The sequence below is a fragment of the Heptranchias perlo genome, chromosome 29 (genome assembly GCF_035084215.1).
Source record: "Heptranchias perlo isolate sHepPer1 chromosome 29, sHepPer1.hap1, whole genome shotgun sequence".
NCBI lineage: Eukaryota > Metazoa > Chordata > Chondrichthyes > Hexanchiformes > Hexanchidae > Heptranchias > Heptranchias perlo.
In genome coordinates this window covers 8,428,601-8,456,365 of record NC_090353.1, presented here as the reverse complement: position 1 = coordinate 8,456,365, position 27,765 = coordinate 8,428,601, and the positions used below count along the sequence as shown (strand labels likewise).

General features: G+C 43.9%; 1 protein-coding gene across 1 annotated transcript in view; it reads right to left on the bottom strand.

Annotated features, from left to right (window-relative positions):
• The window catches only part of sirt6 (sirtuin 6), a 49,290-nt gene that overhangs the window by 4,550 nt on the left and 16,975 nt on the right, over positions 1 to 27,765 (bottom strand). The window contains exons 4-7 of the mRNA XM_067968058.1: positions 12,418 to 12,477; positions 6,652 to 6,747; positions 3,602 to 3,682; positions 164 to 287 (exon numbers count right to left, since the gene is read on the bottom strand). Of these exons, the coding sequence (XP_067824159.1) occupies positions 164 to 287; positions 3,602 to 3,682; positions 6,652 to 6,747; positions 12,418 to 12,477 (361 nt within the window). The remainder of the gene's footprint in view (positions 1 to 163; positions 288 to 3,601; positions 3,683 to 6,651; positions 6,748 to 12,417; positions 12,478 to 27,765) is intronic.

The following is a 27,765-nucleotide window of genomic DNA, read 5'->3' as shown; positions in this document are numbered from 1 at the left end:
TTCTTTCCCTAAAAGGACATTAGTGAACCAGTTGGGTTTTTATGATAATCCAACAGCTTCATGGTCACTTTTATTGATTCCTGCTTTTTAAAAAACTGAATTCAAATTCCCAAACTGCCATGGTGGGATCTGAACTCACATTCTCTGGATTATTAGTACCTACCAGCTTGGTGGCCTGAAGGTTAACAATAACCAGCTTTCCTCCCTTCTTTTTTGTATTGAATGGCAGATTGCCACTTGGTTTGATCTGAAGAGAACTCCCCAAAGTTATGGCCAGGTCGGACTTCCTGTGGGGGGAGGGAGGGAATCAGAGTAAAAATATGTTTTTTCAGCCCAGGATTAAGAAAAGTTGGAATTCACATCACAATTTACATATAACTAGTTGATAACCCATGGCATTGCTTATAGACTTAATTATTACACAATTTCAAAAATACTGAATATTAAAAATAATCCGTTATCCTCTAATTATTTGCATTTTTTTTGGTAATTTCACTGGTTGCAATTTTCAATTTAATTTGCATTCAATGTAGTTCTTCTTTTGTATTCCTTCAATGATTGCTTTAAAATATGCTACACCATATTTCTCACTGTATTTAACAGCTTGTGCAGATACTTCTAAATTACTTGTACTTACCCGTAACAGTGTAAACTATGATTACATTTCTCAGTTTCTTTCTTAAAGCAATCAATATTTGCATTGTGTTATTTAAAAAAAAACAGGGTGAGGAGCAACAAAAAGTGGAGCCTGGGCTGTATATGGGACTCAGGGGAGAGAGGATTGAGTGGGGAAGTTCAAGGCTCGAGTGGGCAGTGACACCGTAGCAAGCAGCCCAGGGTTGAGGGCAGGAAGAATACAGGAAAGTGCTCATACGGAAAGCGAAATCATTAGCTGGTCATTTCAACTAATTGCTGTTTGTGGGATCGTGCGGTGTGCAAAAATGACTGTCACGTTTGCCTATGTAATAGTCAATGCATTTGAAAGTAATTCACTGCCTGAGAAGCAGCTTGGGATGTTTCCCATTTTGATGATGGAGCACTATTTTAATGCAAGTCCTTCTCTCAGTAAATCAAGAGCGGGGTCTTGGAAGCTAGGGCTGGGCTAAGGTCAGCAGGGAACAGTGAAGTGCGGGACTTGGGACTGCTGAGAGGGAACACTAAAGTCCAGGTTTCTGGTGGTGCTGGTAGCTGTAGTTTCGTTGCCCGTGGGCGTTACAGAATGGTTGTTTGGCTCAGAACAACAGGACTCAATCGTAAAAGATTGGAGGGGGAGGAACATAGAAACAGGAGTAGGCCATTCGGCCCCTCGAACCTGCTTCGCCATTGAATTAGATCATAGCTGATCTGTTGTGGGATCTGGCTGTGTTCTGAAAGAAGAGAGGCAGGAAGAGTGTTTTGCCTGAGATCAAGGATGCTCCCAGGGCCCGGCGGAGTGAGTGGGGCTTTGTGTGGAGCTGGAGGAGGGGGGAGGGGGAGCAGTTCTTGGACTGATTGAAAGATGGGATGGGCAAACGTGATTTTTTTTATATATAAGAATTGTTGAGAGAAGAGGAAAGGTCACAGTGGCTCCATCTTGAACTTTGTTGGAATGCGATTGGTAGAAAAACATTTTGATGGTGTGGCGGGAGAGAAAATTGAAAGCAGGGAGAAAGGTTTCATATCATGTGACTGGTGTATGATGAAAGTAGAAAATAACTCAGTAGAAAGAAAAGAAACAAAGACTTAACCAACAAGGAAGAAGAAAATGGACAACAGATTCATTGTACGTGATAGGTGCAATTAATTTTACAATGAAGATATAACTTTCAGCTACCCTGATGGTTCAGTGGACAAGTGTCGACTGAATCTCATTCAGAATAGCACTAGTGGCGCCAGAACAGCACATCAGTAGTTTGGGCTGGGGTGGGAAGTGGGAAAAGAAACTTCAGGGCTTCCACTCCTTATTAGTATGCAAAGGTCCCTACTGGGAAGTGTGGACAGGGTCAAGCAAATCTGTGATGCCCTTATGGGGAGATAGCCTGCTGACAACGTGGCTAGATTATTTGCTCAAGTTACGCTGGCAAAAACTAATGAGGTGGTGAGCAGGGGTCACGGCACGAGTGGTTGACTCTTAACTGCCCGCTGAAGTGGCCTATCAAGTTCTTAGCTTCTCAGGGCAAATAGGGATGGACAATAAATGCCGGCCTTACCAGCGATGCCCACATCCCGAGAATTAATTAAAAAAATAGTAAAAACCAGTTCCAAAACGGCTTGCATTAGGAACCCACTTCTAAAGTGTCTGTAGTAGCAAAACAAAATGTGTACTGAGAGGTAACCCCATGAATACTACATGTTCTCTATCTTAAATAATCTGATGTCTATAAGATGAAACTGATTTTTAAAAATTCATTCTTGGGATATGGGCGTTGCTGGCAAGGCCAGCATTTATCGCCCATCCCTAGTTGCCCTCGAGAAGGTGGCGGTGAGCAGCCTTCTTGAACCGCTGCAGTCCATGTGATAAGAGGTGCTCTCACAGTGCTGTTAGGTAGGGAGTTCCAGGATTTTGACCCAGCGACGATGAAGGAGCGGCGATTTATGTCCAAGTCAGGATGGTGTGTGACTTGGAGGGACTTGCTTTTTCCCTTCGTTGAGGGTTCTATAACAAGGGGGCATAGATTCAAGGTAAAAGGCGGGAGGTTTAGAGGGGATTTGAGAAAGAACTTTTTCACCCAGAGGGTGGTTGGAGTCTGGAACTCACTGTCTGAAAGGGTTGTGGAGGCAGGAACCCTCACAACATTCAAGAAGCATTTGGATGAGCACTTGAAATGCCATAGCATACAAGGCTACGGACCAAATGCTGGAATATGGGATTAGATTAGACAGGGCTTGATGGCCGGCGCGGACACGATGGGCCGAAGGGCCTCTATCCGTGCTGTATAACTCTATGATTCTATGACTTGGAGGTGATGGTGTTCCCATGCACCTGCTGCCCTTGTCATTCTAAGGAATCTTACAACACCGGGTTATAGTCCAACAGTTTTATTTGAAAATCACAAGCTGACGAAGGAGAAAGCCTCTGAAACCTTGTGATTTTCAAATAAAACTGTTGGGACTATAACCTGGTGTTGTAAGATTCCTTACATTTGTCCACCCCAGTCCATCACCGGCATCTCCACACCCTTGTCATTCTAGGTGGTGGAGGCCGCAGGTTTGGGAGATGCTGCTGAAAACTGACACCGCAAATGTCAAAAGAGTTCAGTAATGGCACAAGGAAATTTGCAACTACATGCTTGATTGCTCTTGCAGAGAGCGGGCATGGGCTCGATGGGCCGAATGGCCTCCTTCTGTGCTATAGCCATTCTATGGTATGTGGGGCATCGTACTGGTAACCTGTATAACCATATGTGGGGCATTGTACTATATGTGGGGCATTGTACTAGTAACCTGTACAACCATTTGTAGGGAATTGTACTAGTGACCAATCAGGAGGATGGTCAAAAGAATTGCCCTTACTAAAAATGAAGACCACGCCCTTTAAAATTAGTAAACAAAAGAAACGAGATGTTAAAAAGTTACCAATGCTGCGACAGTTTCTGCTTTTACTGAATAGTTTCAGACATACCTGCAGGCTTCATCTGCCAAACTGAGGTCCCGCTCGGGTAAAGCATCTTCCCAGTCCAAAATGGTATCTCGTAACTTTCCTCTGGAAACAAAAGTAAAAGAAGTCAATATCTGCAGCAGTCTGAAGAATTCTTCCTCCCAGAAACACTTTGACCTTTCCAGCACTGCTAATCAAGAAACACACGCAAATGGGTATAACTGTCCTGCAATCGAAACGGACAGGAGCCATAAGTCAATGACATCATGTTCAATTATAGTTGAGGCTCTCTACTACTGATGTTTATCCTGTACGCAGGCATAATGTTAAATGTTAAGGTTGTCTGTATACACTGGAATAGACGTCATAATTATGGCATGAAGTCTATGGTGCTGCCTGGTTTGATTGTGTTTTTTAACATTTGGAATTTAACGTGTACGACATATACTGCATGACTATCAGTTATTTTTCTATTTGTAAGTGATGACTATTATTATCGTCACTTATCAGTCAGTAGGCCGCTGCAGAAAAACCTGAGAAATCTTTCTTTGAGTAACTCTTGTGTACTATACAAGGATAGAACAGTGCCAAATTACTGATTACATTGTCTGGCTCAAACACATGTAGCTGTAGATCTTTTGAAAGGTTACGGCGATAGGAGGCTGGAAGGACCTGCTCTATCGCACATTCACTCAGCAAAATCAACACTGCTCTGAGCTTGGGAGGTCGAGACATATTGCAGATGAGGGCAACAAGGATGACTCCTGACCCGAGATGAGCAACGTAGACTTGATCTCTTGGGCTTATAGTCGCTAGAGACAGGGACTTAGAAGATCGGATCCAAGTATTTATGACCATTAAAGGTAGGGACATCATATAAAGAGTGTGTTAGATATGATGGGGTCAAGTAGAACTAGGGGCTGCCCATACAAACTGAGGAAGCAGAGGTGAAGTTGGATGTCCAGAAGCTTTACTTTTACCAGAGGGTGTGGAACAGGATTCTGGAGGGGCAGTGAAGACTGATTCATTACAGTCCTTTAATAAGGCATTAGATGGAATCCTGCAAAACAAGCTCATCACGTTAGAAGAGTAAATCATTCCGGAATAACAAAGAGTGGGTATGAGACCTCCTGAAGTTTGCCTGGTCACCTATAAAGACTTGGAGAGGAATTCTTGAGAGAGAACTCCTGAATTGGCTAAATGTTTCTGCATTTTTTTTTGCCTCTCACAGGAGATGAGGGTCAAGACGGTCGGTGTGGTTGGAGGGTGATACAACCAGTCTATGAATGAGGCTGGACATGTAGGGGCCCGATGGACTGCTCTCATCTTGGACATGCAATACAGAAAAAGAACAACTGAGTCTCAAACAGCACCATGAACTTCAATCAAACACACAATCAAATTAACCTGTTCCCAGTCTTGTGGCCAAAAATATGATCCATGCAATTCCACAAAGTTATTCAGATCAGAGCACAACTTCTTTCTTACTAAACTAAGATGATTCAGGAGATCTGAAGGCATTCTCTGGACTAAGGCCTTACAATTACTTGAACAAAACATATTCTCCCTTATGCCTAACTTTAAAAAAGTCAAAAATGCTCTCACAATGGTTGGACTATAAATTGGAGGCACAATCTCTCAACTATAGCCAAGGCTGGGGCACTGAAACATCAGCCCTGGTGTCCGGCACCCATCGGCGCTCGGCCCTGGCGTCCGGCACCCATCGGCGCTCGGCCCTGGCGTCCGGCACCCATCGGCGCTCGGCCCTGGCGTCCGGCACCCATCGGCGCTCGGCCCTGGCGTCCGGCACCCATCGGCGCTCGGCCCTGGCGTCCGGCACCCATCGGCGCTCGGCCCTGGCGTCCGGCACCCATCGGCGCTCGGCCCTGGCGTCCGGCACCCATCGGCGCTCGGCCCTGGCGTCCGGCACCCATCGGCGCTCGGCCCTGGCGTCCGGCACCCATCGGCGCTCGGCCCTGGCGTCCGGCACCCATCGGCGCTCAGTGCTCCAAGGGTATTTTATAGTTCCCTTTAATGTAGTTCAAATGGTCAAAGTTTAGTGGTTGCAGAGTTCTCCGTATACATTACATGTGGGCATCATTCTCCAGCTTCTCACTACATTCACTCTGATAATTGGGTCCTGAACTGGAAACCTATGCAGCAGTGCACACAGGACTAGATATATGTAAAAATATTAATGTAAAAGCATATTGCACCAGCAGAATGGGGAATGTCAGGCAAGTTTACAACTAATTATGTGTGTCAAGGCTGTATGATGGAGCAAAACCTACAGCTCTCATGAGTTATGTGGCCAGCAACACTCAGCAATTTATTTTGCATAAAATTACCCACTCTCCAATTCCGATTCTCTTTGCTTCCATTCATCCTGCCTTCACTATGGCAAGATCATCAAGGTCATACATTTCTGATGCTGACTGAAAACGAGGTAACGCAACAGGGAATTTATTTTGCCCTCAATCTAAATTATAAAACAAACGTTGCAATGTTATTAATTCTCTTCATAAATAATCTTCCAGCTTATCAAGCTGGCAAGAAATGAAAGCAGAAAAACAGTCCACGAAAGTCTGAATATAAAATGTGCCAGCAAAATTGGATATTGTAAGAAATGCTGGTAAGCCTAGGTATATGTGAGTGTGTGCATATATTCACATATGTACATACACATACACTCATATATATGGGCAGGTTAGGTTAAAATTGCCCCCACAGTGTGTAGACATCAGACAAGGACAAGACTGAGCTTGGCTGTGATACCTCCTATGATTGATTAGCTTGCCGTTACTCACTGCCCTCTTGGGTGAGGTACTGGAGAGTGGATGATGTCTAGTGAACTCTACTCCAGCAAGAATACCTGTCTTCAGGAGAGTACAGAAAAGCATAGTGGCACTAATATTACTAAATGTAATATCACACATTAAATCAATACGTGCAACAAGTCAGAATTATCTGGGGCATGAAAGGTGACTGGGATTGTTAATGTTCCAAAAAAAGCGCAATCATTCAACATCTGAAGATACCGCATGCAATATAACAACACGACCAGGATCCCATACCTGCATGCCCGAAGGCCTCTCGCCTTTTTAACATCACATAATCGGCCGGTGGCTTTCAACCCCATTGTCCCGACTACTGAGTCGCGAACATACTGCCTGCAATGGAGAAGAACCAGTGGATCACCAATTTAGCTTGAGGGAAAAATAATAGAGATCACTTAGAACCATAGAAAAGATACAGCGCAGAAGGGGGCCATTCGGCCCATTGTATCCACCCTGGCTCGAAGAACAACCAGGTGCCCTTTCTAATCCCACCTTCCAGAACCCGGTCCATAGCCCTGCAGCTTACAGCACTTTAGGTGCAGGTCCAGGTACTTTCTTAAAAGAGTTGAGGGTCCTTGCCTCTACCACCAATTCGGGCAGCGAATTCCATACACCCACCACCCTCTGAGTAAAGAAGTTTTTCCTCATGTCCCCTCTAATCCTTCCGCCAATCAGCTTAAATCTATGTCCTCTAGTTCTTGAACTTGTGCGATACTTCAGGTCACTCGAGTCACCAGGCACTGCTCACCCCATTTACATTTACATCTGGCACTCAATCAGGTAGCAAAGCCCATGGAACATGTCAGCCAAGTTACTTTTCTAACAGAATGATATCAGGGCTAAAAGGGTTAAATTATGAGGACAGGTTGCACAGACTAGGCCTGTATTCCCTTGCGTATAGAAGATTGATGAGGTGATCTAATTGAGGTTTTTAAGATTATTAAAGGATTTGATAGGGAGAGAGAAACTATTTCCTCCAGTGGAGGTATCTAGAACAAGGGGGCATAACCTTAAAATTAGAGCTAAACTGTTCAGGGATAATGTCGGGAAGCATTTCTTCACACAAAGGGTGGTGGAAATCTGGAACTCTCTCCCCCAAAAAGCTGCTGAGGCTGGGGGTCAACTGAACATTTCAAAAGTGAGATTGATAGATTTTTGTTGGGAAAGAATATTAAGGGTTATGGAACCAAGGCGGGTAGATGGAGTTAAGATACAAATCAGCCACAATATAATTAAATGGTGGAACAGGCTTGAGGAGCTGAACAACCTACTGTTGTTCCTATGTTCTTCCTATGTAACTGTAGCCAACAGCAAAAGAACTGTACGTTTTCTGTAGTCTTTAAAACGTAACCTTGTCTTCAGATGAGCTAAAACAATAGGGGCAGGCAACAACCCTTCTCTAAACAGCCAACTGCATCATGAATTAGTTAACTGGAACAAATGATGTTTATGTGCAGTGCACAGATGCAAGCAGTTTCTAGCTCACATGGACAGAGAAACCAACAGGCCTTGATGAAAATATCACAAACTGCTGAGATACTGAGGACACACACCAGTGTTAAAGCACAGGGGATGCATGGACTGGATGGCTGCTCCCTGTATGCGTGTTCATTAGCAGGACTTAAAAGTAGCTTAAGTTACTAAGCTGGTTGGTCACTTAGAGACATTAAAAAAAAAATCAGCTGATGTTACGGCTAGGCTTAAATCTCTTCGTGGTCTTTCCTCTCTCCATTTCTGTAACTTCCTCCAGCTCTACAACTCCCCGGCCTCAACTCTGCGTTCCTCCAATTCCAGCCTTTTGTGCATCCCCGCCTCTCACCTCACCGTTGACGGCTGTGCCTTTAGTCATCTAGGCCCCACACTCTGGAATTCCCTCCCGAAAACTCTCCACCACCCTCTCCTCCTTAAAACCTACCTCTTTGACCAAGCTATTGGTTACCCCTAATATCTTTTTTGAACCCTTTTTCCCTCCCCAAGAAAAACGGTCTGTGGGCGCAGCTTACCTGCAAGCAAATGTAGTTTTGGTGGCAACAAGTGTTGAAGTGAACACAGATCTCTCATTCCTCACTTCTAGTGCAACTAGTAGGGCAGGGTGGGGACAATGAAAATAAAATGCCGACAGGACACAAGTTCCCACCACAGTTATGCATGGGACCAACTACTGAGGAGGACAGGTGTTTCCCTGAAGATGAAGGAGGGGAATAATGCCTTGTTTGCCGCGATGTGGGTTTGTTTGGATACCATTTCCTACGGGCAATTTTAAAAGAGACTGCTTTGACATCAAAGGAAAAGATGCTCTCTTTCTGCTTTGCATATAACTTTATCTGCAAATTAATCTGACAGTAGCTTTGGCCTGTAAATAGCGATCTACTTATTTGGTATTTTTCTGTCTCGTGAGATGATGGAAGAATGTGGTGGGCATCCCATATATTCTCCAGTAAATGATTTACCTTGAGTTGGCATTAATCGTTAAATTAAGGCTACACCAACCCATACTTGCACACAGTAAAGATGGAGATTCTGGCTCATAAAAGACTCGGTCTACTTATGAAAACTGCTGTCGACTCAAACACAAGTAAGGTGCTGGGGAAAAGCTTGAACTGTAACAATCATCCTGACCCACTCTTACATACCTTGGCACAGCTGGTTTAACAGCAGCACTTGGTTGTGGAATGATACGTGCCATTCCTGTGAACAGTCTTGTGATGAGAACAGAGATGGGAGGCAAGAGGCAACCATTGTAGGAAGGGTAAATTTGATTAAATTCCCAGTGCAGTGTTTAATGTTTGTCATTTTGTATGAACAACTTAACTTGCATCAACTTGTTTGTATTTCAGATCCAACATAAATGATAAAAGTAAAATGCGAACACAAAAAAACACCAAAATGAGATGGACGAATACAAAAGGCATGCCATCTATTTGTTACACTGACGTCTCTTCATTTTGATTGATGTATTTATCCTATCCGAAGGAAGAGCTAAAATTAATGAATGACAGGAGAATTTAAACAGCTCCAGAACTGCTATGGTTAATGGTATGTCCTCACCAACATTAAAGGCAAATAAAGGCTAATACATTTTATTGCTTATGTCTACCTCCCCTCTGGCCAGGCAAACCAGGAGGATGCGTAATATTGCCTTCCATAGCACAAATCTACTTCGCACTCATCTGGTCACAGAAGCTATGAAGGGGAACAGAGGGCCAGCCTGGAGAAGTGGAAAGATGGATGTACAAACTGAATCTTTTGGAATGACAGACAAGAGAATCCAGGATTCCAAAATACTACGAGCAACAGCACCGAAAGCAATATGAGTCTATGCTGGACAAGGACCATGAGCACAATTTTGTTATAACTTAGCAAATTTGTAACAAGTGGAGCTGTGCATTTGACTAGGCAATTCCTAACAGGATGAAGCTCAGTAGTTATTTAAAAATAAAATAGCAACTGGCTATAATGACCTAGATATTGTTATAATCACAGGAAAATGAGAAGCCCTCAACCTTTCAATGACTTAAGGAATCAGTTACTCCAGCTGAGCATTCAATCTGTCCCATTCACTATCAATTTTTCATAATAGTCTTACCTGCTCCTGTGATGCCCAGCGAGTTTATTCAAGTTCTACATCGTGATAAAATCCACCGATGTGCTAAACTGCATTCAGCAGACGTAACAGCAGGGTTTTACAAATTAAAGCAGAAATGGGAAACGTTCTAGAGCACGAATGAGTATAAAGTCTGCTGGGCTGCACACAGACCCCAACAAAACCAGCGACTGCAAAAGACTGACTTGCGGTCGTTTGAATACTTGCGATGGCGGGCGCCAGATTCCCGGCCCACAGGGTCACAGCTGGCATTCCAAAGCCTGATGAAGATCCATGCCTGCCTGTCCTTGTTGAGTGTGGGGCAATGGTGGGAGAAAAGACACAAATATTGCAGCTGCTTTGCTGGTTTGCAAAATGGAACATTATACGTAACTTGTCGCCAAACTGGCAGGGGGAGGGAGAAAAAAAAGGGGCAAAACCAGTTTTCATCCCACAGAATAGGGTCTTCCTTTCAATTCTTGAAATGTTTGCAGCCAAGTTCAAGTCGTACAAGAAAATTAATCTGAGAGTGTAGCCTATATATGAATTAATAATTTTGACCCTGAGGCAAGGGATTAGATTAAGAGTGCAGCCTGAATGCAGGGATGGTTTACATGCTCACCAGTGCAGTATATATTGGAACAAACGTATGATTTGGTCATTGCTAAAGCTAACAACTTGCATTTATGTAGCACCTTTAACACAGAAAAACCCAAGACTCTTCACACAGGTGTAGTCAAACAACAATGGATGCTAAGACAAAGGAGCTATTAGGAAGAGCAACCAAAAGCTTGGTTAAAGAGGTGGATTTTGAGGAGGGCCTTAAAGCAGAGGGAGGTGGAGAGGCAGAGTGGTTTAGGGAGCAAATTCCTCGTTTGGGGCGGGGGGGGGGAAATGGGAGCCAATGTAGATCAGCAAGGACACGGTGATGGATGTGCAGGTCTTGGCGTTGGATATAATATAGGCAGCAGAGGTTTGGATCAAATGAAGTTTACGGAGGGTGAAAAATGAGAGGTCAGTCATGAGAGCATTGGAGTAGTCAAGTCTGGAGGTGACAAAGACAAGGATGAGGGTTTCAGTGGCAGATGGATTGAGGCAGGAGTGGCGACAGTGATATTACAGTGGTGGAAGTAGGCGGTCTTTGTGATTGAGAGAAACTGTCAAATAGGAGGTCGAGATTGCGAACAGTCTGATTTAGCCTCAGACAATGGCCAGGAAGAGGATGGAATCAGTGCCAAAGGAGAGGGTTTGTGCCGGGGGCCGAAGACGATGACTTCAGTCTTCCCAATGTTTAACAGCGGCTCATCCAAGACAAGCAGTCTGACAACAGAGACAGTGGACGGATCAAGAGAACTGGTGGAGAAGTAGAGCTGGGTGTCGTCAGCATGCGTGTGGAAGCTCGCCCCATGTCTGCCAGGGAGCAGATGATGAGGAAGAGGGGGCCAAGGATAGATCCTTGGCGGCCTCCGGAGGTAACGGTAACGGGCGTGAAGAGTAGCCATTGCTGGAGATACTTTGGCTATAACTGGATAGGTATGAGTGAAACCAAACGAAGGCAATCTCACTGAGTTGGACAACGGAGGAGGGGCGTTGGAGGAGGATGGTGTGGTTGACCACGCCAAAGGCTGCAGAGAGTTTGAGGAGGACGAAGAGGGAAAGTGCACCACCATCACAGATGTCATCTTTTTAAACAAATGTATGCCTCAGATCCGGCAACAATAGTTCCAAGATAGTATGGTACAAGTCAGTAGCTGTCACCGGGGCCAATATATTAATGGGGTGAATACGTGGCAGCACAGGCTCTATATTTAAAGAAGTGCTAAACTAAATTTCTAACAACATCCTCAAAACTTAAAACCCCACAATGTTTCACCAGTTTTTCCCTTTCAAAATTATGCTATTAAATTAGACACACATGCAGGTTTTCCAACTAGACACTCAATGCCAGTTACAAACTGATCATGCTTAAATTTTGATCGTCTCGTAACATGTCAGATTTTTTAGGCAGTTCATTAAAATGAATCTTAAATAAGACACTGAGAATACAAACAGTTCACTTAATTTATGGATAACGTATTGCAAGGTGGGGAAAATGATACACAGGTTCTTGCAGCTGAGATCTATCAAGCTGCTACTGCCATGATGTGGAGATGCCGGTGATGGACTGGGGTGGACAAATGTAAGGAATCTTACAACACCAGGTTATAGTCCAACAGTTTTATTTGAAAATCACAAGCTTTCGGAGCTTACCTCCTTCGTCACTCACCTGACGAAGGAGGTAACCTTCGAAAGTTTGTGATTTTCAAATAAAACTGTTGGACTATAACCTGGTGTTGTAAGATTCCTTACATTAGCTGCTACTGCAGCATCAGAAAAATTAAACCCAGGGACGAGGGGCTACAGAAAGGTAGAGAACTTACTTGCCACATTTGGTGCATTCCTCCACAAACATGTTGCCATGGAGTTCGGACAGCTTGTCCCTGTGGAAAGAAAACCCAGTAAAAATATGAAAACCCACCTGTACCCTGTGAACTGCATAACGTCAGCTGAAAATGCGAGGCTACTCAGAATAAACATTGCGTATGGTAGCAGCACAACCCTTGAAAGGCCTTCTCTCACTGTGGGTGTGGGAGGGAGGGGGGAGAAAAAGGAAAGGATGGGTTTAGGGCTGATTATTTCAAACCTTAAAATAAAGGTGCAACTGTCAAAAAAATAAATTATATCCATCAATTATTGTTCATTAAGTTCTTTTATACAATAAAAATATTGAAGTAGCAGCTGCAACACTTAATATATTTACATTGTATTCTGTTGCAAAGAAAGACTTGCACTTATGGAGCAGCTTATCATCTCTCTCAGAAATGGCTCAAAGCATTTCACTTACAATGAGTTGCAGTGGCTTATGTAGGCAAACGAGGCATCCATTTTATTCACAGGATCCCACAAACAGCGAAGGGGTTAATGACCAGTTAATCTCTTTGGGTAATGTCAGCCAGAACACTTGAGAGAGCTGTCTGCTCTTCTTTGTATAGTGTCATGGGACCTTTAACTTCTACTTGAACAGGGAGAAGAGTGATTGCAGGACATTGCTTACTGATATATTAAAAATCTTATGTCTGCCCACGATTACAATCACCTTTTTCTATTATAAATACCTGTGTTTAGAGTTATGATTGAAACTGCCTATGTAAACTTGTCACGCTGTAATTACACTCTCCCACCAATGGTGGTGCTGCATCACCTCTACTGGAGAATATTATAATTACAGTATGACAAGTTTACATAGGCAGTTTCTATTATAAATGTGGACATAGGAATTTATAATGAAAATATAAAAGGACAGAATGTATGACTTTAAAATGGGGACTAAATTACATCTGCTGCCCTGGTCCAATTATCCCCTGGCCTTTAACCCCACTTCACCTGACGATGCACTGGGGCTTCATTTCCTGGGGTGGATTTTGACATTTTGTGATGGTGTAGCGAATCAGCAGCCCATTTTACATCTCTCCCGATTTTTATTTCCACTGTCTTCGAGAGATGGAGAACGGGCTGCCGACTCAATATCACTCGTTTTACACCATCGAACAAAGTCTAAATCTACCCCCGTGTGCAATGTGACTGTAGATCTATTTTTATCCTGTCCAATATCGCTACTACCTCCTCTTTTACTGTTACAATGGCAGCACCCTCTTTAGTGAAGACCACTGCGAAGTGTTCATTCAGTGCCTCAGCCATGCCCTCTGCCTCCACAAGATGATCTCCTTTCTTGTCTCTAATCTGTCCCACGCTTTCTTTGACTACCGTTTTATATTTATGTGTTTATACAGACATTTGGGTTTCCTTTTATGTTAGCTGCTAATCTATTCTCATACTCTCTCTTTGGCACTCTCATTTCCTATTTTTAGATCTTCTCTGTACTTTCTGTATTCAGCTTGGTTCTGTATTATGAACCTTACATTTGTCATAAGCATCCTTTTTCTGTTTTATTTTAATCTCTATATCTTTAGTCATCAAGGGAGCTCTAGTTTTGGATGCCTTTCCCCCATATGGGAATGTGTCTACTCTGTACCCGAATCATCTCCTCCCTGAAGGCCTCCCATTGTTCAATTACTGTTTTGCCTGCCAATTTTTGATTCCAATCCACCTGGGCAAGATCCCTTTTTAATACACTGAAATTAACCCTCCTCCAGTTATGCATTTTCACATTTGATTGCTCCTTGACCTTTTCCATAACTATTCTAAACCTAATGATATTATAATCACTGTTCCCCAAATGCTCCCCCACTGAAACATGCTCCATTTGCCCCAATTCATTCCCCAGAACTAGATCCAGCACTGCTTCCTTCCTCATTGGGCTGGAAACACACTGTTCAACAAAGTTCTCTTGGACACATTTCAGGAATTCCTCTCCTTCTTTGCTCTTTACACTGTTACTGTCCCAGTCTACATTGGGATAACTGAAGTCCCCCATTATCACTATTCTATAGTTCTTGCATCTTTCTGTAATTTGCCTGCAAATTTGCTCCTCTATCTCCTTCCCACTATTTGGTGGCCTATAGTATATACCCAGTAGCGTAATGCCTCCTCTATTGTTCCTTAATTCTAATCAAATAGATTCTGTCTTTGACCCCTCAACTACATCAACCCTTTCCAGATCTATAATACTTTGATCAATGCTGCCACCCTCCCCCCCAAATCCTTTATTTTCGTCCCTATCTTTCTTGAATACCCTGTAGCCAAGAATATTAAGTACCCAATTCTCCCCTTCTTTGAGCCAGGTCTGTTACTGCCACTATATCGTAGTCCCATGTGGTGACTTGAGCCTGTAGCTCACCAACCTTATTTACCACGCTATGTGCATTTACGCACATTCACTCCAAATTCATCTTAGACTCATAGAATGGTTACAGCACAGAAGGAGGTCATTCGACCCACTGAGCTCGTGTCGGCTCTTTGTAAGAGTAATCCAGTTTGTCCCATTCCCCCATTCATTCCCCCATTCTTTCCCCGTAGCCCTGCAATTTTTGTTCCCTTCAAGTCATCCAATTCCTTTTTGAAAGCCACAATTGAATCTGCTTCCAACACCCTTTCAGGCAGCGCATTCCAGATCATAACTACTCGCTGCGTAAAAAAGTTTTTCCTCATGTACCTTTGGTTCTTTTGCCAATCACCTTAAATTTGTGTCCTCTGGTTCTCGACCTTTGCGCCAATGGAAACAGTTTCTCTTTATTTACTTTATCTAAACCCTTCATGATTTTGAACACTTCCTGCGACTGCCTCGCATTTGCTCCCGTTTGATCTCTCCTATTTCTGAACTATTCTTTACTCTAGTTCTATTTGTCCCTCCCAGTCCTCTGTGCATCTTGTTTCTCCTCTCTAATGTTTCATATAAATGCAAGTTCTTTCTTTCTCACCACATTGGAATCAAGATGGAAGAGCTCACGCTCCCCTCTCCCTCCACGGTACAGCAGTTCCCGCACCAACGCTGTGTCACCTTGAACATTATTGCAACACGTCACGAATGCGTAGTCAATCAAAATGTCCCCTTTTAAAACCCACAGAATCAGAAACCTTTGCATAACTATCACCCTCTTAAATGAGGCCCAAATCCATCAGGCAATGACATATAATCATGTGAAGAGTTGCTGAATTGAATTTCAAACAGTATTTGTTTGAAGAGATGTGAAGCTCCAGAATTAGTTTCAATGATCTTGCCTCAAGTCATAATATGATGGAAGACGGTACTGCTCATATGAAAATTGGTTTCTTCATTTCGAAGGGCTGGAACTGCATATGATGCCAGCCGATTTTTGCAATCATTCTGGCTTCTGTAATGAAAATATCACTTGTGCAGCCTTTGATAAAAGTTACCTAGTCACAGCCTGATTTGCATCAGCCAGCATATTTTGTACGATCAAAGACTCCTCCCCATTATTAAGTGAATCTGAAGATGTTCAAATTAAAGTTATTGCATTGAAAGGCACACTCCAGACTACACTTTTAAATATAAACATAACTTCGCAATACAGTCAAACAGTCCAAGTCCAACTCAGGTTTTAATTCCCCATTTGGTCACAAAGTATACTTTGTAAGATGCACCATGTGTAGGTCATGCCCACAGTAAGTGCTGCTAACGGTGTTGCTTCAGTCAAATCATCTCCCCCAAAGTGGGCACCGGATAATAAGCTAGAGCCTTGTGAATACTCCTTCAATGGGAAGTGGCTGATTATCACGTCAATCCTTGAATGTCAGGATATACTTTAATAAATGCTAGTTTTATCTTCCAGAAGACAACTACAGAGGAACGACAATGGCTGAACAGATGGATGAGATTGCAATCTGTTACGAGATCTGTTCACATCCGAGAACCACAAAGTCTGGTATATTGTTGAGGCTGGGGTAAAGGTCACAACTGTGATTTTAATACTGGACGGATGGCCAAAAACAGCAACCAAATTGGTGCATATAAGTTGCAGTCCCAGATTTGAAGGCTTGCAGAAGATGTGTTTAGGTACAACTTACACAACAGATTTTAAGTACTCCTCAGCCAGGCATGTAATGGTGTCTCAAAAAGCATCTGCATATATTTTCAGATTCATGATTCTTACGAGCACAATGTAAAAGAGAACGGTAATTAATGGGCCCCTATGTTTAGGAGTCTCTCTACAGATTCACGTTGACCATTTCGTCTTCCTCTCCACAACCTCTTGCTCGACCAAGAAATTAATTCACTTTTGAATGTTTCATTGGGATTAGGGCTTACTGCACAGTATGTCATTCATCCTGTGAGTTCCCAAACCCACGACCTCCACCACTTAGAAGGACAAGGGCAGCAGGTTCACGGGACAACCATAACCTCCAAGTTCCCCTCCAAGTCACACACCATCCCGACTTGGACGTATATTGCCGTTCCTACGTCGTCGCTGGGTCAAAATCCCGGAACTCCCTACCTAACCGCATTGCAAAAAGGCGGCTCATCACCACCTTCTCAAGAGCAACTAGGGATGGGCAATAAATGCCGGCCTTGCCAGCGACGCCCTATCCCAAGAATGAATAAACAAAAGTTAACTGTAAGAGTGAAGTTACACAATGCATACCGTTGCTGTAAATTCTTTAGCTTTTAGCCACGTGCCCAGTTTTACTGCAGGCTACCCTGCCCCACACTGGAAGGGCGGAATAGTTTGGAATGTAGATCCCTAGAATTGAAACCAGGACGGTGTAAGTGCAGGGTACAAGTACTGAATGCAGTGCCTGGACTGACATGCGTCTGGACTGACATGCGTCTGGACTGTACTTTAGCACGTGAAACTCATTCTGAATGAAATGTCCATTTTTAGTACCATTTACTCAAAGGGGCTTCAAAAGGTTTTTTCAAATTCTCTGACCTGCCATATGGTAGAAACCAAATCTCCATGTAACAGCATTCTCAAAACGCCTCTCTGGAGACAGAGACAGAGACAGAGACTCACCAAGAGCAACATGAATTGAAAGCAAACCTACTAAAACATAAATGTATCCTTTTAACTGTTTAAGGTCAATTTAAAAGTTTAAATTTCTAAGTTTCTGTCAGGCTTCAGCAGAGAGCTGCTGTAGCAAGTTAATTGGTTAGCTAGATTCAATTGGTACCTGAAGGTGGGGCAGGCCTGACTCATCTGAGTCTCAACTGTAGAAATACAGGGGCCTGTCAGTGCGGACTGCACGGTGTGCGGATATTACACAGTGTGCTGAGAGTTCAGTAAGTGTGGGAGTTGGGGGAAGGAGGTGCTGCTTTGCCTTGCTTTTCCAAACTTTTCCTGCAGAGCGGTAGTGGACCTGAGAGTAGAAGACTGAGATTGTGGAATAAAAGCAGCAGCAGACCTGCACCAAGAGACAACTACTGTGCGACATCACAGGGACTTAACTCCTGGACCTAAGATAAATAAGAAGCAAAAAGTAATCCAAGTGGGATGTCACCAAGGAAGAGGTAAGTGATTGGCTGGTGAGTATTTTCCTGCTGAATTTGTCTAAGGTTAGAGTTTGTGGATTCTCTGGTCTCTGTTGTGTAGTGGGGGACTGCTGTTCAGCAAGGGCCCTTGAGTATACCTTTTTAATTGAAGTGAAATTGGTGGGATTCATTTAATTTGAATTAATTAGTTAAAGGGTAAGTCATGTCAGGACAGCCCAGCCCCGTGTTATGCTCTTCCTGCTCTGTGGGAAATCAGGGACCCTTCTGGTGTCCCTGATGACCATGTGTGCGGGAAATGTATCCAGCTGCAGCTACTGACAAACCGCATTGCGGCACTGGAGCTGCGGATGGATTCATTAAGGAGCATTCGCGATGCTGAGAACGTCGTGGATAGCACGTTTAGTGAGATGGTCACACCGCAGGTAAAGGTTGTACAGGCAGGAAGTAATTGGGTGACCACCAGGCAGAGTAAGAGGAGCAGGCAGGCAGTGCAGGGGTCCCCTGTGGCCGTCCCCCTCTCAAACAAATATACCGCTTTGGATATTGTTGAGGGGGATGACTTATCAGGGGAAGGCAGCAGCAGCCAACTTCCTGGCACCAGGGGTAGCTCTGCTGCACAGGCTGGGAGGAAAAAGAGTGGAAGAGCTATAGTGGTAGGGGATTCTATCGTAAGGGGAACAGACAGGCGTTTCTGTGGCCGTAAACGTGACTCCAGGATGGTTTGTTGCCTCCCTGGTGCCAGGGTCATGGATGTCACTGAGCGGCTACAGGGCATTCTCAAGGGGGAGGGTGAGCAGGCAGAGGTCGTGGTCCACATTGGGACCAACGACATAGGTAGGAAGGGAGATGAGGTCCTGCATCAAGAATTTAGGGAGCCAGGTAGCAGATTAAAGAGCAGGACCTCAAAGGTTGTAATCTCTGGATTACTCCCAGTGCCACGGGCTAGTGAGTATAGAAATAGGAGGATAGAACAGATGAATGCGTGGCTAAAGAGTTGGTGCAGGAGGGAGGGTTTCAGTTCCTGGATCACTGGGCCTGCTTCTGGGGAAGGTGGGACTTGTACAAGTCGGACGGGTTGCACCTGAACCAGAGCGGGACAAATATCCTTGCGGGGAGGTTTGCGAGCACTGTTGGGGGGGGTTTAAACTAACTTGGCAGGGGGATGGGATACAGAGTGGAGCTACAATAGGGGGTGATGTGCAGCCAAATATAGAGAAAAAAACAAGTCAGCTTGGAAGACCGGGCAAATATGTGAGGGCAAGGCTGGATGGCATCTATTTTAATGCAAGGAGTCTTGCGAATAAGGTGGATGAACTGAAGGTGTTGATAAACACATGGGAGTATGATATTGTTGCTGTCACAGAGACATGGTTAAGGGAGGGGCAAGACTGGCAGCTCAATATTCCGGGGTACAGAATCTTCAGGCGAGACAGAGGGGGAGGTATAAGAGGAGGGGGGGTCGCAATATTAATTAAAGAATCAATTACTGCCATAAGGAGGGATGATATATTAGCAGGTTCCTCTAATGAGGCTATATGGGTGGAGCTTAAAAACAAAAAGGGGGCAAGCACTTTGATGGGAGTGTACTATAGGCCCCCAAACAGTCAGGGGGAGATAGAGGAACAGATATGTAGGCAAATCTCAGAAAATTGTGCAAATAATAGGGTAATAATAGTGGGGGATTTCAACTTCCCCAATATTAACTGGGATACTCAGAGTGTAAAAGGCTTAGAGGGTACAAAATTCTTAACGTGCATCCAGGAGAGCTTTTTGAGCCAGCATGTAGAAAGTCCTACAAGAGAGGGAGCGGTACTGGACCTAATTCTAGGGAATGTGGCTGGCCAAGTGGAAGAAGTGCTAGTAGGTGAGCACTTTGGTGACAGTGACCATAATTCGGTGAGATTTAAGGTGGTCATGGAAAAGGACAGGGAGGGGCCGGAAATAAAGGTTCTAAATTGGGGGAAGGCTGATTTTAATAGGATAAGGCAGGATCTGGCCAAAATGGACTGGGATCAGCAGCTTGTAGGAAAATCCGCATCGGAGCAATGGGAGTCTTTCAGAAGGGAGATTGAGACCATACAATGGCAACATGTTCCCGTAAAGGTCAAGGGTGGTTCCAAGAACTCCAGGGAACCTTGGATGTCAGGGGATATACGAGAATGGATTAGGAAAAAAAGGAGGGCTTTTGGCAGATACAAAAGGCTAAATACGGAGGAAGCCCTAGAGGAGGACAAAAAGTGCAGGGGGATACTTAAAAAAGAAATTAGGAGATCAAGGAGGGGCCATGAAATAACACTGGCGAGCAAAATAAAGGAAAATCCTAAGATGTTTTATAAGTATATTAAGGGTAAGAGGATGACGAGGGAAAAAATAGGGCCCATTAGGGACAAAAATGGCAATCTGTGTGTGGAGCCGGCAGATGTAGGAGGGGTTCTAAATGAATTTTTTGCATCTGTTTTCACTATGGAGAAGGACAATGTAGACATAGAAATACAGCAGGGGGACTGTGATATACTCGAACATATTAACATCGAGCGGGAGGAGGTATTGGCGGTTTTAGCAGGTCTAAAAATGGATAAATCCCCAGGCCCGGACGAAATGTATCCCAGGCTACTGTGTGAGGCAAAGGAGGAGATCGCGGGGGCTCTGACACATATATTCAGAACCTCTCTGGCCACAGGGGATGTGCCAGAGGACTGGAGAACCGCTAATGTAGTACCATTATTTAAGAAGGGGAGTAGGGAAAAACCGGGGAACTACGGGCCAGTGAGCCTAACATCAGTGGTAGGAAAATTATTGGAAAAAATTCTGAAGGACAAAATTAGTCTCCACTTGGAGAAGCAAGGATTAATCAGGGATAGTCAACATGGCTTTGTCAAGGGAAGATCATGTCTGACTAATTTGATTGAATTTTTTGAGGGGGTGACTAGGCGTGTGGATGAGGGTAACGCAGTGGATGTGGTATACATGGATTTCAGTAAGGCCTTCGATAAAGACCCCACAGGAGACTGGTCAAGAAGGTACAAGCCCATGGAATCCAGGGTGCCTTGGCACTTTGGATACAAAACTGGCTTAGTGGCAGAAGGCAGAGGGTGATGGTCGAAGGTTGTTTTTGTGACTGGAAGCTTGTGGCCAGTGGGGTACCACAGGGATCGGTGCTGGGTCCCTTGCTGTTTGTGGTCTACATTAATGACTTGGATATGAATGTAAAAGGTATGATCAGTAAGTTCGCTGATGATACAAAAATTGGTAGGGTGGTAAATAGTGAGGAGGATAGCCTCAGTCTGCAGGACGATATAGATGGGTTGGTCAGATGGGCGGAACAGTGGCAAATGGAATTTAACCCGGAAAAGTGAGAGGTGATGCACTTTGGAGGGACTAACAAGGCAAGGGAATACACAATGAATGGGAGGACCCTAGGCAAGACAGAGGGTCAGAGGGATCTTGGTGTGCAAGTTCACAGATCCCTGAAGGCGGCGGAACAGGTAGATAAGGTGGTAAAGAAGGCATATGGGATACTTGCCTTTATTAGCCGAGGCATAGAATATAAGAGCAAGGAGGTTATGATGGAGCTGTATAAAACACTGGTTAGGCCACAGCTGGAGTACTGTGTGCAGTTCTGGTCGCCACACTACAGGAAGGATGTGATCGCTTTGGAGAAGGTGCAGAGGAGATTCACCAGGATGTTACCAGGGCTGGAGCGCTTCAGCTATGAAGAGAGACTGGGAAGATTGGGTTTGTTTTCTTTGGAGCAGAGGAGGCTGAGGGGGGACATGATTGAGGTGTACAAAATTATGAGGGGCACAGATAGGATGGATACTAAGGAGCTTTTTCCCTTCGTTGAGGGTTCTATAACAAGGGGACATAGATTCAAGGTAAAAGGTGGGAGGTTTAGAGGGGATTTGAGAAAGAACTTTTTCACCCAGAGGGTGGTTGGAGTCTGGAACTCACTGCCTGAAAGGGTTGTGGAGGCAGGAACCCTCACAACATTCAAGAAGCATTTGGATGAGCACTTGAAATGCCATAGCATACAAGGCTACGGACCAAATGCTGGAATATGGGATTAGAGTAGACAGGGCTTGATGGCCGGCGCGGACACGATGGGCCGAAGGGCCTCTATCCGTGCTGTATAACTCTATGACTCTAACTCGTGGTATAAACAGAATGCTGCAGGAGTAGCTGGGGCATATTATTTATTCTGGTTGTGAGGAAGATCCTGATCGTCAGTCTAAGTTTTCCTCATTCAAACTCTATATTCCAGAGTTCCCACTACATCCCCCCTGAACACACCAATTTGAGATAGAATTTGATACTAAAATGAACGGAACTGCCTTTTCTTATTCCTGCCTGTCGATATTCTTACACCAACGCATTTTCTGTACAAATCGGTGTTTCAAGGGTATAATAATACAGTGCAAGTAGAGTCCTGGATTCCACTGCACCCCCAAAACATTTTAAAATATTTATAATTTGACACAATGGGAGATAAAGCTTTCAACAGGTTTTTGTAATTACCATGTAATGCCCTGAGTCAGCATTACTGGTGATGACACAGCTTCCCTCTTTACACTAATAAAAAAGCAATAAAACCAGCAGTTTATTCATTAAAATAACAAGAACAAATTTTCAAATAAATAGTGGAGGCAATCAGCAGTAACAAATTCCTGCCATGGTGAAACGATGCAACTTGGTAAATTGGGCCGTTGGTCAATAGATTCCTCAGATAACAAGTTTTAAACTGAAACAGGGGTACTCAACAACACTTGGTTGAGGTCCACAATCCCAAGGAGTGAGTGACTTGAAGGGAATTCCAAATTTTTGTTTTGATAACAAACGTATATATTCATCAGATGCACATGCTCAAAAAAAACACTTCATCACACATTCTTGCTGCTTTCTTTTCTCAGGCAGTATTGAGATCCCCAACAATGTCATTAATTTAAGGTTTGCAAGCCCAGGGATTGAAAACTTTAACTGCTCTTTGTTTGCTGGCTTAGTATATTGAAAACTATTCATTACACTTATCATAATCAGAAAACTCAGTAAGATGCAAGTGTAAGGTGGTGCATTTTGGTAGGAGGAATAACAGGGCCACCTCCTCCTTGGAAAATAAGAGTCTAAATGGGGTAGAGGAGTAAAGGGATCTAGGGATACAGATTCACAAATCATTAAAAGTAGCAACGCAGGTTTACAAGGCCATATAAAGTACAAACATGCACTGGGTTCATTTCTAGAGGAATAGAATTCAAAAGCAGAGAAGTTATATTAAACTTATATAGAACCCTAGTTAGACCACACTTGGAGCACTGTGCAGAGTTCTGGACTCCATATTACAAAAAGGATTTAGAGGCACTGGAGAAGGTACAAAAAGGATTTAGAAGGATGATACCAGAACTGAGAGGTTATACTTATCAGGAAAGACTAAACAGGTTGGGGCTCCTTTCTCTAGAAAAGAGGAGACTAATAGAGGTCTTTAAAATTATGAAGGGTCAATGTAGAGAAGATGTTTCCACTTGTGGGGAAGTTCAAAACCAGCAGTCACAAATATAAGATAGTCACTAATAAATCCAATAGGGAATTCAGGAGAAGCTTCTTTACTCAAAGTGGTTAGAATGTGGAACTTGCTACCACAAGTAGTTGAGGTGAATAGCATAGATGCATTTAAGGGGAAGCTTGACAGTACATGAAGGTGAAAGAAATAGAAGAATATGCTGATAGGGTGAGATGAAGTAGGATGGGAGGAGACTCGTGTGGAGCATAAACACCGGCAAAGACCAGTTGGGCCAATTGGCCTGTGTCTGTGCTGTAATTCTATGTAAGTGACTGAAATACTTCCTTGCACTGACTGGTGAGGGGTATGAGACTAGATACTATGTGTGTATAAACCTAGATGTACTCTCATTCATAGATGAGCGCCAACCTAAAAAACTGTCAAAAGATGATCAACGGCTTCAAAAAGCTGACACAGACACAAAACACTGACAACTCCAAAACCGTCCTTGATCAGAGATTCTGGCAGGCAATGATGCGGAGTTAGGCTGAAACTGCAGAGACCTGGGCTTCGTATGTAATTTATGATTTCGATCACTCTTATTACATTATGCAAAAGCAGAGCTTGCAGCAGTGGTGAAATTCAAACTTATCGCAGAGGATGTGAATGCTAAAGTCACAAGATTTATTTTCTGGGGAGTTCAGGGGGAACTCGCCTAGGAAATGAAGACTTTTGCCCTCAGCATTTTGGAGCCTGCTGTAATCGAGTATAAATCTCAAGTGTAATTTTTGTAAATTAAGATCTAGCTAAATCTTAACCACTGCTCCCATTTTCTCTTGGACATTCTGTAACTATTTACACCTCCTCTGGACCCATCTTTTGTATCCATGATCCACCTCCTTTTGCCTTACACCAGTCCCTTTTGTCATTTAATCACTCCTTATCATAGACCTTTTGTTCTATTCCTGCCTCTCCTCGCCCCCCGCCCCCACCACCACCATTTCTCTGGCTCTGTCTTTGCTTAAAAGGTATCCATCTCTAACATCTTCCAGTTACGATTACAAATCATCAACCTCAAACATTGTTTCTCTCTCCACAGATGCTGCCTGACCTGCTGAGTGTTTCCATCATTTTCTATTATTAATATGCTAATGTTTTAATTCCGATCTTGTTTACCTGTTGACATTGTTCCCACTGGCCTTACCAAAGTAGGACTCACTTATATCACTCTCTACATCAGTCTCTACACTTCAGAAGTACTCAATTAGCTGTAACATGCTTTGGGGCATCCTGAGGTTGTGAAAAGCAAGTTCTTTCTACTTTCTTTACCTTGTTCTGTGGAGGGAGTTTCCAGGTTTTCCCCCTAATTGGCCTTGGTTTTTAATCTGTTTTTTTTTGCCTCTCCCAGGAGATTTCGGGTGGTGGGGAGTGTATATATTGTGATTCACAAGGCAGTGCAGTTGTGTGGGGAAGGCTGGATGGGCTAGTGGGTCTTTTCCTGTCCGTCAATGTTCGTATGCCAACCTCCAAATGATTGAATGGAGCCTCTCACTGCAGTAGTCGCAAGTGCAAAAGGGAATCTGAAATGGTCGCTCTCCGATGGAAAGGGACTGATTAAACTCATTGCCCCTACAAGGGGAAAAAAGCTCCTTATTTTTTTTTAAAAGCCAGACAGATAGGAGTGCACTACTGGTCAAAACATTTTTTCACCCATTAAAAGATATCTTGATCACATAAGCCACATAGTTAGCTGATCATACGGCAACTTTGAACAGGACTCCCACGGGTCCAGAGAATCCAAGTGAGAACCAGTCAGATGCAGTTATTTGCCTCACTACAATTCCACGAACAACACACTAATGTATAAAGCTCAAGGTCCAAGTCAGAACATTAGTTCAACTGATTTTATTTGCCTCATCCCAAGGATTAAAGCATTTTGCAGGCATTTTTGGCAACGCTCTGTGATAAATTCATTCAAGTCAGACAACAAGAAACCCCAGCTGCTGCGAAGAATTACATTTAAAATCCAATGCAGTCTAGTTATTCACAAAGGCTCCAATAACCATTGGCTGATTAGGCTGATATTCAACAAAAACATCCTCTCAGTATTATCAGAACAGATATGCAAAGCCTATCAGTAAAAAAAATGTCTTTGCCCATTATTATACAGGATTCAAATGTCATCTCTAAAAGTTGGAAATGAGAACCACAAGATATTAACAAGAGTACTTGTCTTGAACCTGAGTGAATTCATACACAAAGGCATTGACATTACAGAACAGATTTTCCTTTTCCTGAAATGGGAGCACATCACTTTTAAAGGACAAATCTCTCCAGTCAGGTGTTCGGCGGATTTTTTCGGAGGTACTGAAATGTATTTATTTTCTCCTCAGACTGGACTAGCCATCCACCAACCTCAGTCCAAAGGGCAGACAAAAGGACTTCCACACCTCTGCCGATGCCTATTCTCTCATTTTATTTTGTTTGTGCTTGTAGTGAAAGATGCTCACGCTGTATAATGGATTACTTTTTTATTTCAGGCACCCTGCGACAATGGCAACACTTCTGGGTCAGGAGGGTTTTTACAACAACAAATTGCTTTTATATAGCACCTTTAACATAGCAAAACATCCCAAGGCGCTTCACAGGAGTGTTATCAGGCAAAATCTGACACATAAGGAGATATTGGGACAGATGACCAAAAGCTTGGTCAAAGAGATAGGTTTTAGAGAGCATCTTAAAAGGAGGAAAGAGAAGTGGGGAGGCAGAGAGGTTTAGGGAGGGAATTCCAGAGCTTAGGGCCTAGACAACAGAAGGCCAAAGGAGAGACAAAAGAAATCAGGGTTGCACAAGTGGCCAGAATTGGAGGAACGCAGAGTTCTCAGAGGGTTGTAGGGAGGGAGGAGGGAGGCCATGGAGGGATTTGAACATGGATGAGCTGAAGTTTACAGAGGGTGGAAGAGGAAGAGCATTGGAATACTTGAGTCTGGAGGTAACAAAAGCATGGATGAGGGTTTCAGCAGTATACGGGCTGAGGCAGGCTGATTGAAATAGAAGTATTCCATTATATGGGTTAATTGTACAGTAACTCCTTTCACTCTGCCCCACAAAATGGCGTAGTCCCATTTCCCACAGCAGCTTAGAATGCAGCTCCCAGTTTAGTGACCATGGATGTCCTGCATCATTACTTATGAGACTGCCCAGCCCCTGTTGCAGCTTCAAGCTTGCTTAGCCCCCACTCCCCACCATGTCACTACTTCGGGTCCCCAGGTTGGCACTGGACCCTAACAGTCTGCAGAGGAAGCAGACTTTCATTCCATCAGTTTGGGCTAGATTCAAATCCAGATCCCAGCACTTAAAGCGTAACGCAGTAAACTACTGCATCTTCCTGGCAGTGCCACTCTTACCAAGCTGCTAAAAAATGCACAAGACATTTCCTGGGAAAACTCAATGTCCCTCCCTCATCCTATGACCCAGGAGGCCAGTGGGCACTCAGTCTTCCCTTGGTCTCTCCTAGCTCAATTGCTAAATTTAAATCTGAGATTGATAGCTTTTTGGCAACCAAAGGTATTAAGGGATATGGGCCAAAGGCAGGTATATGGAGTTAGATCACAGATCAGCCATGATCTTATCAATGGCGGAGCAGGCTCGAGGAGCTGAATGGTCTACTCCTGTTCCTAAGGGGACAAAAGCTCAAAGGGAAGAATTTTCAGGAGGTTTATGAACACGGGGAGTTGGAAAAGTGGAGGGCTTTGGGGGGGGGGGGGGGGGAGGGGAGGGGGGGTGGAAACTAAGGTGAGCAAAACCGTAGTCATTGAAGGCGTAGCCATTAATAGTAGCGTGGAAAACAAGGAGTAAACCAGTGCAGAGGAGCGGGGGGCATGTGTGCGGATGTACAGCTGGAAGAGATCAAACTAGGGTGAGGCGATATCAGAAGGATTTGTAAGTAAGGACAAGGACCCTGAAGTCAATTCACTGTGGCCGGAGATCAATGATGCTTGGCATGGATTGGGGTGCTGGAAATGAAGGATTTTGTGCAGTTGAAAATGTAGGTGCAGCATTATGAATGAATTGTAGTTTGTAAACAGTGAAGGCAAGGAGGCTGGCTAGAAATAGATGTGGATTCAAATTTTGGTGTGGGGAGGTGGTGTGAGTGGCCAGCCTTAAATATTCTCTCAAGTTCAGTGGTGCTGGTAACTCCTGTAAGAGGACCTCAGATTCCTTACGTTCAGGAGTTCACCTTGCCAGTGGCGGGGTTGGCCTGCAGGGATGATAATTAAACCACTCACTGGCTTCCCAAGAGTGGATACTGACCAGACAACTCTGTGC